The sequence below is a fragment of the Prionailurus bengalensis genome, unplaced genomic scaffold (genome assembly GCF_016509475.1).
Source record: "Prionailurus bengalensis isolate Pbe53 unplaced genomic scaffold, Fcat_Pben_1.1_paternal_pri Un_scaffold_57, whole genome shotgun sequence".
NCBI lineage: Eukaryota > Metazoa > Chordata > Mammalia > Carnivora > Felidae > Prionailurus > Prionailurus bengalensis.
Genome location: NW_025091159.1, coordinates 102,060 through 115,171, shown reverse-complemented (window position 1 = coordinate 115,171; position 13,112 = coordinate 102,060). Strand labels below are relative to the sequence as shown.

The following is a 13,112-nucleotide window of genomic DNA, read 5'->3' as shown; positions in this document are numbered from 1 at the left end:
GTTTGACCTTTTCAAATGCAGCCTCGAGAACCCTTGGGATGACACCCGTGTCACCTGTTACCTTCCTGCTGGGCTACGCTGCACTCAACGAAAGGTTTACGCGAACATTTTAGCTTTCGAGCGAACCCCCGAAGGGACTCAGAAATCTGAACCCCATAGGCTGCTCGGCTCCAACTCCGCCACATGCGTGCCATTCAGACTTGCGAGCGTGGGGCCGCTCGAAAGCACAGTGGTGGCTCGCCTTGGAGGAAGTGTGAGCCCCAGAGGTCCCCTGCTCCTTTCCAGTCTCAACCGATCACTGAATGATTGAGAGATGGAAATACCTTCTCACGTTGCGTTTCTTATAACTGTTTTTTCAGATTGCCAACTTCTCCTAACAGAGTCTTCTGAGAAAGGTACACACAGTCCTTTAGTGTTGATTCTTTCAAACGTTCCACATGCTAGAGCATGCCGACGTTTCTCTTTACCATAACGCAGCACCACAGACAAGGCATGGAGCGGATGGCCATACCAACGAACCGGGTCACATGACCACAGAGTGAAATGCTGTCTGTGAAACTGCAGTAACAGCCTTTACTCATACTTTGTCCATGTACAATTTCTTCACGGATCACTGTCTGACTGTAAGTATGACAAGTTCCTAAGTTTACTTGCAGCAGGTACACTGGTTTGTACTAGCTTTTAGGGTCTGTGATGCCTCAGTCACTTGGGAAACCTGACCTAAGTTTCGTACATATACTTCCAATCTCACATACAACTTTCTACCGAAAGGCTGGCCCCAGTGATCAAGGTAGAATCTCACGTGGGGTATAATAACGCACCTCATAATGGGTTTTACCCAAAACAAGTGTGTCGTGTAATTAGCATTGCTCACTGGTGTCTCCAAGTGCCAATCTTAGGGAAGATTCTGGGCTCATCTACAGGGACACAGGTGTCACCAGAACCGGTAGTATCAGGTCCGCATCCAACTGTCCCCACCAGAGCTTCTCTCACAGAGATGCTATGATACTGCTTCCCTCCCGTTACACCTCAAGTGTATCCGTTATGATGGTGTGAGAGTCCAGGCTTCGACTCTTTGCAACCCAGATGAAAAGAGGGAAGGCAGGAGATGGAACAGGAGAAACTCTGTTTTCAGCTGGTTAAATGCCTGACAGAACTGCGCACTCCTACCGGTCGTTCTGGACAAAAGAGGTAGAAATTAGCTCCCCAGACAAGAACCAGGCTGAAGGTTCCAGCACAGGGGTGGCAAACGAGGGCCTGCCGACCACATCCAGCCACCGCCGGGTCCTCTCAACAAAGGGTTATCGGCACACGGCCCCTCCCCTTAGTTATATACTGCCTATGGCTGTTTCTGTGCCCATCTTTGATTAGCATGAAGCTAGCTTACTCCTTACGTCTCAGTTAGGAAAAGCCTAAAATACTCACTCTCGGGCCCTCCCCAGACCATACTCCTCTTCTAGACAGTGAGACGCACCTTCCCGCACACATACGTCGGGCAGGGACAGGACACTGGGAACTTAACGTAGGCAGTGGGTAACAGCCTGCAGTTTTTCCGCGTGAAAGAATCATTTCTACTTTCTGCAGTGGCTGTTAGCCTCTGCTCCACGCTGCTCCTCAGGATCACAACGTGAGCGTCTCCTCTGTGAGGATGGGGGCACTCAGCCGCTGTCTCTCATGTCCTACCTTATCTTCCGCAGCAGCCATTCTCTCTTGTAGATGACGCTGAAGTCGCTTGTCCGATTCATACAGGAGCTTGTCAATAGTGCTGGACAGATGTTGATTAGTCTCTTCCTTTAGTTTTTCTCTCTGCCTTACCTGAAAGAGAAGACGCAGGCTTCAAGCCAAAGTGCGAACACCGGCTCAGGCGTGCGAATGACCAGCGGTGTGACCCACACGCACGCCATCCTCGGCTGCCCCTTCCCACGGCACTCTTTGGCGTGCTTGTGCGTCACTGCCAGCACCGACCTAGCGGGGCACAGAAACGCAGGAACCTGCTTCCCAGGGGTCATCACTTAGCAGGTCCCTTTGTTTCTGGGAAACAAAACACGCATGGGCCCTCACGAATGTCCTCATTATTAGCTCTCAGATGGGCTCAGGAGGCAGATGTACATGCAGGAGAGCATATTCTTAAGGGGATCAGCTGATCTACACACGGGAGGAGGAATATTCCGGGGCGGAAACAGAAGCTCGGATCTGGCCTCAGGGGGAAAGAAATGAATCCATTGACAAAACCCAAAGATAAAAAAAAATCCCCTTTGGGAAAGATTCAGTGGTGAGAAAGACTTTCACCTGTTTTTCGTGAAATTCACACATCTCCTGAACGTTTTGTAATGGAAACTTGTATTTACCTCAAGTAATTTCCGAACGTAACCGCAAAGTTCACGGGTCTGTGTTTTATAGAACTCTCATCAATCGTATGGTTTAAAAACTTGTTTCTACCGCATATCCTGAATTAACCCAAAACAGAAGCGGCGAGGACAGGCCGGCAGGATTCAGGGGCTCCTGCCGGGCGCAGGGCCGTGGGGTACGGGGTACACATGTGCCCTGCAGTCGGGGGGCCCAGGGAGGAGGAAGAGCCCTCAGGACACACCCGCAGGCTAGGCAATGGACAGTCCCTCCAGCCTCGGGCTTCCTCATCTCTAAGCCACACCTGCTGGCACCTCTTTCCTTGGGAGCAGGCAACAGAAAGCACGACCACCACACCTCACACGCAGCAACGGCCATCACTTGGAAAAGACCCTGGCCACCCCACAAGAAGGGATCAGCACCCAAGTATTTTTCAAGCAAAGCAGCTTAAAAGTGTCCTTGCAATTGTCTCAGTTATAATAGAATCCTTATCTCAACACCTGTCCCTCCAAACTACCATACAGTCCTAAAGGCAATGAAGTGCTTCTCTAAGTAGGTGAGGTCGAATTCTCGGCCCAAGAGGCTAGCGTCTGGTTGTGCTCGCTTGTGTGCATGTGTCATGGCGGGCTGGGGTCGGCCAACCGAGCCGTCACGCTGGCATCAGAAGCTTCACTCCGCGGAAACTCATGTTTTATTCTCTGACCCTGAGGGCCAAGCACACGAGTTTCTGGTGTAAGTTAAGGGTGAGTGTTTTGAGTTTTCTGGTGAAAACAAAACCTGATGGCCTTGGATGGACGTCCCAAGTTGGGGAGGCTGCTGCCTGCTCTGTCTCCTGGGTGTTTCATGTTGACGTCCGACCAGCTCCCGCAGGGAAAAATCTCAGGGGATTCAAGGGACAGGGGCCTCCCTTTCGTCAAGGCTCGATGACGCTATTCCTCTTCTTAGGAACATCTACCCCGACCTGTGCCTTTACATCTCAAGTAGAAATTCAGGATGTGGGGACCAAGGTCAGGCCCGTGACCTGATTTCAGGACCTCAGTGTCATGTCCTAAGGAAGGAGACCCCTCCTCTAGGCTGCCCTACCCCAGGCCAGTACCTCCGCTTTGGCCAAGGGACACCCACGAGGTCCCGCGTCAACCGTGAGTAGCTGCTAATGAGCTGGTGGGCACGGTGGGCTGTGCGGGTGCCTCCACCCCTAGGCGGCACTGCCTACGGGGCCCCAGCGTCCAGAGAACATTGTCCACAGGCTAGGAGTGTTCACTAACATCCAACTTGCACAAGAGTGCACTGTACCCCTGATGGGATCGAGAAGGGGCCTGGCGTCCACGTGGGGAGAAGTGGGAAACAAGGGACCACTCCCTACCCCCACACCCCCAGCCTGCGCCTCATCCTCAATCACTGCCAGGTGCGCGGCTGCTCCGCCCGGACACGTACCCGCTGCAGTTCTTGGTTCTTTTCCTCCAGCTGGGCCTCCATCTGGCGCAGCCTTTCTTCCATGTTGCCACGCCTCTGCTCGGCCTGTGGGCGACAGCGGGGTCAGAAGAGCTGGCTGCCCCACAACACACGCTGTGCCTACGCACGACATGCTGTGAGCGGCCTTCTGCCTGCTCACAGTCCCTACAGGCCTCATGCGTGCCAGTGGGAAACACTGGGCTTCCTTGCTGGTGACCGGGGGTAGGCAACGGTCTCATCCCCACCCCGGGTCCCGGATCCTTGGACGGTGCCTCGTCCCCCGGGAGACACCCCTGTCCACTCAGCAGCAAGCGGAAAGAGCAAACAGGCGTGCTGCCTTCCTAAGCTGGGAAGTTACTTCCAACAACTTAGCTTCCTCAGCAGCACAGTGTCCAAAGACAAAGGGTCGGGCTACACGGCTGACCAGGGACAGGAGACAGGACAGGCGAGAAAAGAAACGGAGACTTGGCATGCAGATCACAAAGGAGGAGAGGCTCTGTTGGAGCCTGGGCCTGTGGGCGCCCAATGCCGCCTGCCCGACTTGATGGCAGCCTTGAGGGCCATTATCCCGTGACGAACCCACCCCCCTTCCCACTGGGACCCTCACTGCACTGGAACCGGTGACACAGAAGCACCGACAGGCTCCCTGCTACAGGTTCCCTCAGCCCAGGTTCCGGAAGGATGGACTGGCTGCCCAGTCATGTGCTCCCTCGTCCTGTGTGCATCACTCGATCCCAGCACAGACTACATCATGTCTGGAAACTACCTCTTCAACTGCTGCCTTCCTCTGTGGGTGGTGAGGGCTGTGAGAGCTGGGAGGGCAGGGACTGTGTCTGGCACGTTCCTCGACTCTATTTGTGGAACCTCCGAGTGAATTCCTTAAAGATTTATTTCTTAAAGGGGTGTCTGGGTGGCTCAGTCAGTCGGGTTCTGACTCTTGGCTTCAGCTCAGGTCATGAACTCAAGGTTTGGGCGTTCGAGCCCTGGGTCAGGCTCTGTACTGATAGCATGGAGCCTACTTGGCATTCTATCTCCTTCTTTCTGCCCCTCCCCTGCTCATGTATGTGCCCATGCTCGCCCTCTCTGTCTGTGTCAAATAAATGAACATTTAAGAATTTTTTAAAATAAACACGATTGTGTTTAAAAGAGGATAGGATTTTCTCATTTCTCGGAAAAATTCTATGCTTTCTTTGTTTTTTTTTTTTTTCCTTCGGTAAGCTCTACACCCAACGGGGAGCTCAGACTCATGACCCTGAGATCAAGAGTCCCAAGCTCCACTGACTGAGCCGGCCAGGCACCCCTGTCCTTCTCTTGCCCAAGGCTACTATCTTGAGCTTTGAGTCGCTGACTTAAGTCTGAAAAGCAGTGAGTCTTAGATGCAGCCAACGGCAAACAGCACACGTCGGACAAAACCGGAGGGAACAAAACTGGGGATGATGCCTGCCGTTTGAAAAGCATTCCAATCTCAGACAAAGTAGCACCGAAAACAGATCTCAGCTGGTTCGCGGACTTTGGCACGCCGACGTTACCGGTGAGAAATGAGATACAAGAACGGACCGCCATGAAAATGACATTCCCACCATGGGACCCAGAAGGAAACGGGGGCCCCACCTTGCAGAGGGTGGCCACCCTCTGGGCCGGCTCGGCTTCCACCTCGGGCAGCGACTTGGCCTTCCTCGGGGTCGGCTGCAGCTTCCGCTCCGCCACCTCCAGGCGCTCTTGCAACTGGCGGTTTTGATCCACAGTCTAGGAAATGAAGGCAAAGCATCAAAGTGTAGCAAGTCTTCTCTCCGTTTCCATTTTTAATAAAGTGAAACAAAATCTGAATGCAGAGATCTGCTGTTAGTTCTGACCGAAGCCAACAGTTTGGTAGGTGCTTCAGAGTAAACCTTTCCTTTCTGCAAGGAGTCACCCACGGCCTTGGTCCTCCTTTCACTACGCAAAACATGTCTTGCCAAACTCTTTGCTCTTCTTCAGTATCTTCAAAGAAGTCTTTCCAAAGACAAAGTTCCCACACATTAAAGAAAACCCATCTTCTGGAGGAGCTTGCTCGTTCTTCCTGACCAGTAAACGAGAGAAGGGTGAGGTCCTAACCCTTCGTAAACATATTTATACTGCGGTCCGAGGGCTCGCTACATAGGACATTCTGAGGTGGGCACATCAGCCAGCACAGAGCTTCTGAGAGCATGCCTGATGCCAGTTGAGTTCTTTTTGGAAGTGTACCATTATTCAACAAAAACACTCTCCCTCTTGACCAAAAACGTGGAAACCTTCAACGTGGAAAAGTTAGACACGAGATTTTTTGTTAAAGGACTTGTAGGGAAGCCGAGGTGGCTCAGTCGGTTAAGCGTCCACCTTCGGCTCAGGTCATGATCTCATAGCTCATGGGGTCAACCCCGCCTCGTGCTCTGTGCTGACAGCTCAGAGCCTGGAGCCTGCTTTGGATTCTGTGTCTCCCTCTCTCTCACTCTGGCTCCCTTTCTCAAAAATAAATAAGCATTAAAAATATATAAAGTCATTTTAAAAATCATGTACAAGGTGAGGTTTTTGCAAGGTTAACGTTTGTTCCCACAGACTCCTTCCATCTTCTGTGTGCATATAGCTCTGTGTGTATATACAGACCGCGTATCATGCTTTAAAACCCTCCAAAATAAATCACATGCTGTACACATAGTATTTCGTGATCTGCCCTTTACACTCATGCTTTGGAACATGTTACGTGCTCTCAAACAGCATTCCTCGATGTCATTTTAATGGCTTCCTAGTATTTCACTTTGATTATCATGTTGGGTCGACTGACACATTTGACAAACACACCAGACAAAGCTCTCTCTGTTTCCAAGAAGCTGGATGTGGTGTTCCTGTTCAATGCCGGATGACCTGAGACAACCAAGGAAGAGACGTGCTGCTTCCCAAAGCACAGGGTCTCACATCCTCACGCCAGACTGTGCTTCTGCCCCGGCCATTCCCCCCGATCTCAGGTACTAACCAAAATGGCCAGCTGCCTACACATTCCCGGCCACTCCCTGCTCCTTTGGAAACAGTGCTAACAGGCAACAGAGTAACGTGCATGTAAGACAAGACAAAGAAGGAATCAAGGAGGGGAGCCCCATAACATGCTTCCATAAAATTCGAAAGAATTAAACCCTGGACGTTGAAGTAACCCCGCTGGTCAACACAAGAGTCTAAGATCCTAAAACCTTGACATTGACACTTGGTCCTTAACTTGACTTGTAATTAATAAAAGTGGAATGAAGTTCAACGAAACCAACGACCTGTCGATGCAGAGAGTCCTTCTTTGCGATCTCGTTTTCAAGTTTATCCTTGAGGTCGTGCAGAGAGGTGGCTTTGTGCTGTGCCCTGAGGCAGCGCTTCTCAAGGGTAGTGATCCTGTCTTGCATGTCTTCCTTCTGGGCCACGGCCTACAGCAGGTATTTCAGAGGGAAAACAGGGAAAGAATTAGCGTACGACACATTAACACGCTCCAGACACAAAAACCGGGCGAAATCCTCATTTTCCAAACAAACAGAAAAGTAGCATCCTCGGGGTACCTGGGTGGCTCAGCCGGTGTCGCTTTGTGAGTTGGCGCCCGCCCCGCGTCAGGCTCTGTACCGACAGTGCGGAGGCTGCTCAGGATTCTGACCAGTTACCCAGGCTTATTCTTTCCCAGGTGTTCAAAGACAAACGGATAATAAAGTCTCCCGGAAATCACCTCGGTTGCCTCCGGACACCGTTGAGCTTTCCACAGAACAGCGACTTGCCTCTGGAGGCACACACCATGAGACAACCATCCTTTTTCCGGGGAAAAGGTGGATGAAATCTCATCCAATTACCACAGAGTTGAAGCAGCAGTGTTAACAAATGGAAGCCAAACTCCACCTTTCATATAACTGGAAGTCATCTTCTATAGCCTAACCCTGTAACAACATTGTATCCCATGGTATCTGACACTGCCAATGGAACCAGAACGTCCTGCCCTGCTTTTCTTGTCCAACACGGGAAAGATTCCTCTTCCAGCCCTCCGTGTTTACTAAGCAATTTATGTCAGCAGTCTCAAGAGTGAAAGTGATGAGTCCTAAGAAATGATTTCCTAAATTCTCTGCATCTTGAACTCTGCTGAGGGGTCTCTCCCCACCTTTGCCAAACAACAACTTCACTGAACAGGTTCTATAATTTCTGCAAATACTTTTGTTTTAAATTCTGACACGATCTCCCCCACACTAGGGTACTAAACAGACTGCTCGTGCACTTACACCCTCAAGGGTCTGACAGGGTGTTCCGAGGTGGCATTTCCGGGCTGGGGGTGGGGTGTGCGGGGACTGTCCGCAAAGGGCAGCTCACAGTGACAGGAGGAGGCACAGAGAAACCATCCTACCCTTACTAGTTTCTGTGACAATGATCAGATTCCCATCGACGTCCACACGTGCAGAAGCGGCCGCACTCCTCCATGACCTTACACCAGAACCAGCGGGCTGCGCCTCGCTCACTCTGACCGCCACGACCAGGGGCACGGAACCCCTGGGAGGAGGGCAGGGCGGCAGAGGTGGCCGTGACGGCCCCTGGCAGCGCCGCCCCCGCAAGGCCGTGCCCCCGGAAACGACCTGGCAGCACCACGCTGGTTCCTACGTGCCGAGTGTGTTCCCAAAACGGACCGAGAGCATGGCATGGGCCAAGCTCAGGTGGCCCACACTCCACACCCGAGGCCACTCTGCCGCCTGCCTGCCAGGCCTCTGCAGGGGAGAGTCCAGGGAGGACAGATTCCACCACACAGACGGGGAGGCAGCCCGCCCAGGCCCCGGAGTCACGTCCCGTTCTGCTGCTACTTCTACCAAACTCCAAACGTTCAAAACCCGTGGGAGACGAAGGACACACGGGGCAAGGCCGAACCAAACACCCCACGTTAGGCTCGACGATGGCGTGGCCATTTCAACTGACACTCACTTCACGGACATCTCTTTGTAATATGGTGTTCCTTGCTTCAGAAAGGATGAGGTCTTTCCTTGAGGTGTCTAGGTCCTCTTCCAGCTTGGCCACGAGAATGCACAGGGTAGTCAGGAGCTCTTTCACCTGGCTCTGCACCTTTGACACTCAGAAAGGGAAGCAACATGTGAGGGCCCCCACTGCTAGTCTTCCTATGTTGTTTTTTTTTTTTCAATGTTTATTTATTTTTTGGGGGACAGAGAGAGACAGAGCATGAACGGGGGAGGGGCAGAGAGAGAGGGAAACACAGAATCGGAAACAGGCTCCAGGCTCTGAGCCATCAGCCCAGAGCCTGACGCGGGGCTCGAACTCACGGACCGCGAGATCGTGACCTGGCTGAAGTCGGACGCTTAACCGACTGCGCCACCCAGGCCCCCCGTGTTGTTTTAAAAACAATGGATAAAAAGGAAACCCCCTCCAATCAAATCCTGGGATGATGTCTGGAGCTGAACTCTGCGTGTGGCCCCTAATTCTTCTACGAAACTACACCCCTCCAGTGCCACACGTAACTGCTCTCTCACCTGGAAACAAAGGGATTGAGTTGGTACACAGAGGTGTTTCATTAGTCCTTACTATACAGTTACCCTAAGACCCCTTCGCCTCAAAGAACATGACAGAATGCTGGTAAGCTTTTTCACGGATGCTCCTGTTCACAAACTTGCTTGTTAACCCCTTTCAATTTTACATTCGAGACAAATCTTCCCCGAAATAAATTACATTATGCAATCTGTACTAGCCAATCGATACACACAACATTTCCACCAACTACTGCTTTTTAACCATACAGACCTGTCTTCTTACAAGAATTCAAGAAGATGAAAAGGAAACTCCAGTCACACAAACACACAAAGTGTGCCTAGAACACACAGCATGTGCACAAATTGAGAACCGCTGTGGCTAGGCACACCATTTCAGCCTCGGTTTTGTCCTTCTCCAATATGGAGTTGAGGACCTTGAGCACCTCCACCTCACTGGACACGCCGGCAGGAGTCTTCGCCTGTCGCCGTATGACTGTTTTTTGAAGAGCTCTCTCGTGCCTGGAGACGAGGAACTCCAAATGTTCCAGCAGCAGCTGGCGGGAGAGGCAAAAGGAAAACCGTGTTTCAAGAACACCTTCAATTCCGGGCCTCAAGTTCACCAAATGCAAAACCAAGTCTGAATCCTTCAATTCAGATCCCAGGTAGGGAGCCACCCCCTCGAATGTGTGAAAATAGCCTTACTCCTCCTCACGGATCAAACAAGGTTTGAGAACAATAGGTCCCAGCCAACTCCACGGGGACATGTGGACAAGGGGCATGAATGGTGTCCTGTGTTTAAAGACACTGGCAGTGCGCCTACTGACCCTGGTGTTGTTTCTCTCCGCCTTCAGGTTGGCGATCTCCTCCTCTCTCTGCATTAGCTGCTCCCTGCAGGTGTGGAGCTCTGCAGCGAGAGCTGCACACTCCTGGGGTCGGAGAGGGGACAAAAGTGGAGAGACACAGGGGGTCTTTACCAGAGCACACCAGGCCTCCGTGGCCCTCCAGAGTCCCAGCACCCACCACCCTCAAGTAGCATCACACACACCAGTCCCCTCCTCACCACCCACAGGAGTCCCGGGGATTTTCGGAGGGACCGACACTCAAGGGGACAGACGTTTTCAGGTGCCTGGCAGGTCTAGGACTCAGGAACTCTGCTGACTCGGGAGCAACAGGCCGAGAAGCCTCCTGCCCATCCGCAGCCTCTGGCCTCGTCTGGCAAGCAGGCTTGTGGAGCGGCAGTGGGGAAAGGCTGACGGTCCTCAAAAGCTGCTGTCTTAGCCTGAACCCCTGGCTCAATCAGACTCAACCCTACCCGATGGACTTTTCAAAAATGATGGTAGGACTCTTGACGAAAGGGCGAGTTTACGACTTCTTTCCATAGGCAAGCAGGAAATATTATGGAGGAAGGGTTTCTGAGGAGAGTGATGCCAGGGCCCACCACCCCGCGTGGGGCTTCTCTCCCGCCAATACTGAGCGCCCGCCCAGGACATGGCGTACAGGTGGGCTCCAAGGAGGTGGACGCACACTCTCCAGTCAGTCGAGCGCAGAGTCCGGTGCAGGGCTCAATCCCTGAACCATGACATCATGACCTGAGCTGAAACCAAGAGTCAGACGCTTAATGCCCTGAGACACCCAGGCGCCCCAGAGCTTTGGTCTCTGTAGGACAGACGAGGGGATAAACGTTCACTTAACAACTGACATTCCAAATAAAGAGAGTTGTTGATTTCAGCAATTCTAGAAAATCCAAGTACAAACTGGTGACATACTTCAATTTCTTTCATAAATTAACCCTTTCCAAATCAACGGAATGTTACCACAGAACTGACCACGTTCCTTGCAATCTGACTTGACAAGGTGAACCCACAGAAGCCTATCTGATCCTTGAGGTAGGACTGTGCAGGCCCATTTCTATGTGGGGATTTTTGTTCCAATAAATACATTGGAAACTTTTCTGGAGATGTGTGACATTTGGAAAGACTGGCAGATGAGCTGAGCAGCTACGAAGTATCAAAACTAGTAAGTAAACGGGAGGCCACGAGTGCATGAAATATACGCAGATACTAGGCTATTAGAGCATTTCCTCCCCGAAAACATACACAAACCTACTCTAACAAGAGAAAACGTATCATTTTGCACACAGAAACTGACCGTACCTACATGGTGCCATTTGCAGTCAAGAGAAAGGCAAACCAATGTGGAGACGCAGGATTAAGTCCTAACCGCATAACACAAGCTGTAGCAGACGCTGTCCTCTGGGGGAAGTGTGCACCACCTCCTGTTGCTATTGAGGTCCCCTCAAGTGTTGCACGAATCCACGAATCTCCTACTCAGCTCTTGGTAAGCACTTCCTTTCTCCAGTAAATCAAGCACCACAGGAGAAGTGATTTCTCAGGGTTCCTGCATCATTTTCACCATGTTAAGGGCAATACCATGAACCTTAATTACATCCTGGGACCCATTTGAAGTGTCCCCAGGGATGCTGGACGTGCTCCCGCGATGCAGAGAAGACTCATGGTATGACAAGAAAAGGCTGAATGGCCTGACACGTCCTGAGGTCCACAGCTGCAGCTGCCAGCCGGCCAGCGTGAGGACCATGGAGGCACAAAGAAAGGGAAATTCTCGAAGCTCTCGCTGCGGCTACCCCAGCACACGCAAAAACCTGGTGCTATTTGTGAGACATCTTTGTGTCTCGTGTGGAAGATGTGGCATCTCTGTGGATGTAGGACTGCTGTGAGACGGGCACACCTGCAGACTCAACTCAAACTGCAAGACAAGTGAAGACCTGACATCACGACGTAAGGCAGAAGGAAGGGAAGGATCGAAAACTGGCACATTTCAATGCAGGCACAGGATAGCTTGGTGATTTTAGAAAGGGGTTTGGCTTTGAAAATGGTCCAGACGATAGGAGAAGCAGCTTCCACCACGAAGAAGAAGGACACAGTTTCCCAGACGCCCGAGAGAAGATTGCAGAGAAGCAGGAACTACCATCCACCGCATGTCAACCACTCCAACACAAAAAGTGAAAACCCAAGAAAATCAGTTGAGGAGACCATGGCTGCCTGCACAGGTTTTTCATGCAGAAGGAGGTGCCCTGTCGGGGGGAAAATGCCACAAACGACATTTATTCACGAGAAAGACAAGTGAGCACCAAGATGTTGGGTAGGAAGGGGTGAAGCAGCGACCGAATGAGCGGATACAGGCGGGGGTGTGAGCAGGGCGGCTGGCCCTGTGTAGGAAGCTCACCCCAGGTTCCTGAAGGCAACAAGTCCCAGTGGCCAGTGGTCTGGCTGCACAACCAGAGCCCTTGCCCTGGACCAGTTCCATCCCGGCTCTGTCCCTCAACTCAGGAAGTACGCTGAGAGCAAGGGAATGTCCTCTAAAGTTCTTCTGACATCGGACAATGTCCTGGCCACCCAGAACCCCACGGGTCACCACCAAACGTGTCTTGGTGGCTCACTCGCTCCGGAGCGCAGCGGGTCTAAGTCAGCCTGCGGACCAGGGGCCACGAGGACTTGTGAGGCTCATGGCACAGGCACGTTACAAGAAGGACAGTCAATGCTGCCAAAGAGAACCGCCACAGAGGGAACATTATGAAAGTCAGGAAGATGCCAAGGGACGTTACAAAAAACTCTGGGGAAACCATCAAGCCCAACACAATCAAGAAATCCCTGCTAGAGATGACTGTCCATACGACGTGCGTGATTTCCAGGACCTATGACACAGCCAATCAGGAAACTCATGACTGAGACTGTGCATATGGCAAAAAGAAAAAAAAGAAAAAGAAAAAGAGTTGGGGGATGCAGGGATTCAAAATGC

At 51.8% G+C, this 13,112-nt stretch overlaps 1 protein-coding gene across 1 annotated transcript in view; it reads right to left on the bottom strand.

Annotated features, from left to right (window-relative positions):
* The window catches only part of LOC122478386 (liprin-alpha-3-like), a 33,008-nt gene that overhangs the window by 16,811 nt on the left and 3,085 nt on the right, over nucleotides 1-13,112 (bottom strand). Inside the window, exons 2-8 of the mRNA XM_043572024.1 lie at nucleotides 10,121-10,222; nucleotides 9,646-9,850; nucleotides 8,740-8,885; nucleotides 7,074-7,220; nucleotides 5,410-5,544; nucleotides 3,781-3,864; nucleotides 1,684-1,815 (exon numbers count right to left, since the gene is read on the bottom strand). Of these exons, the coding sequence (XP_043427959.1) occupies nucleotides 1,684-1,815; nucleotides 3,781-3,864; nucleotides 5,410-5,544; nucleotides 7,074-7,220; nucleotides 8,740-8,885; nucleotides 9,646-9,850; nucleotides 10,121-10,222 (951 nt within the window). The remainder of the gene's footprint in view (nucleotides 1-1,683; nucleotides 1,816-3,780; nucleotides 3,865-5,409; nucleotides 5,545-7,073; nucleotides 7,221-8,739; nucleotides 8,886-9,645; nucleotides 9,851-10,120; nucleotides 10,223-13,112) is intronic.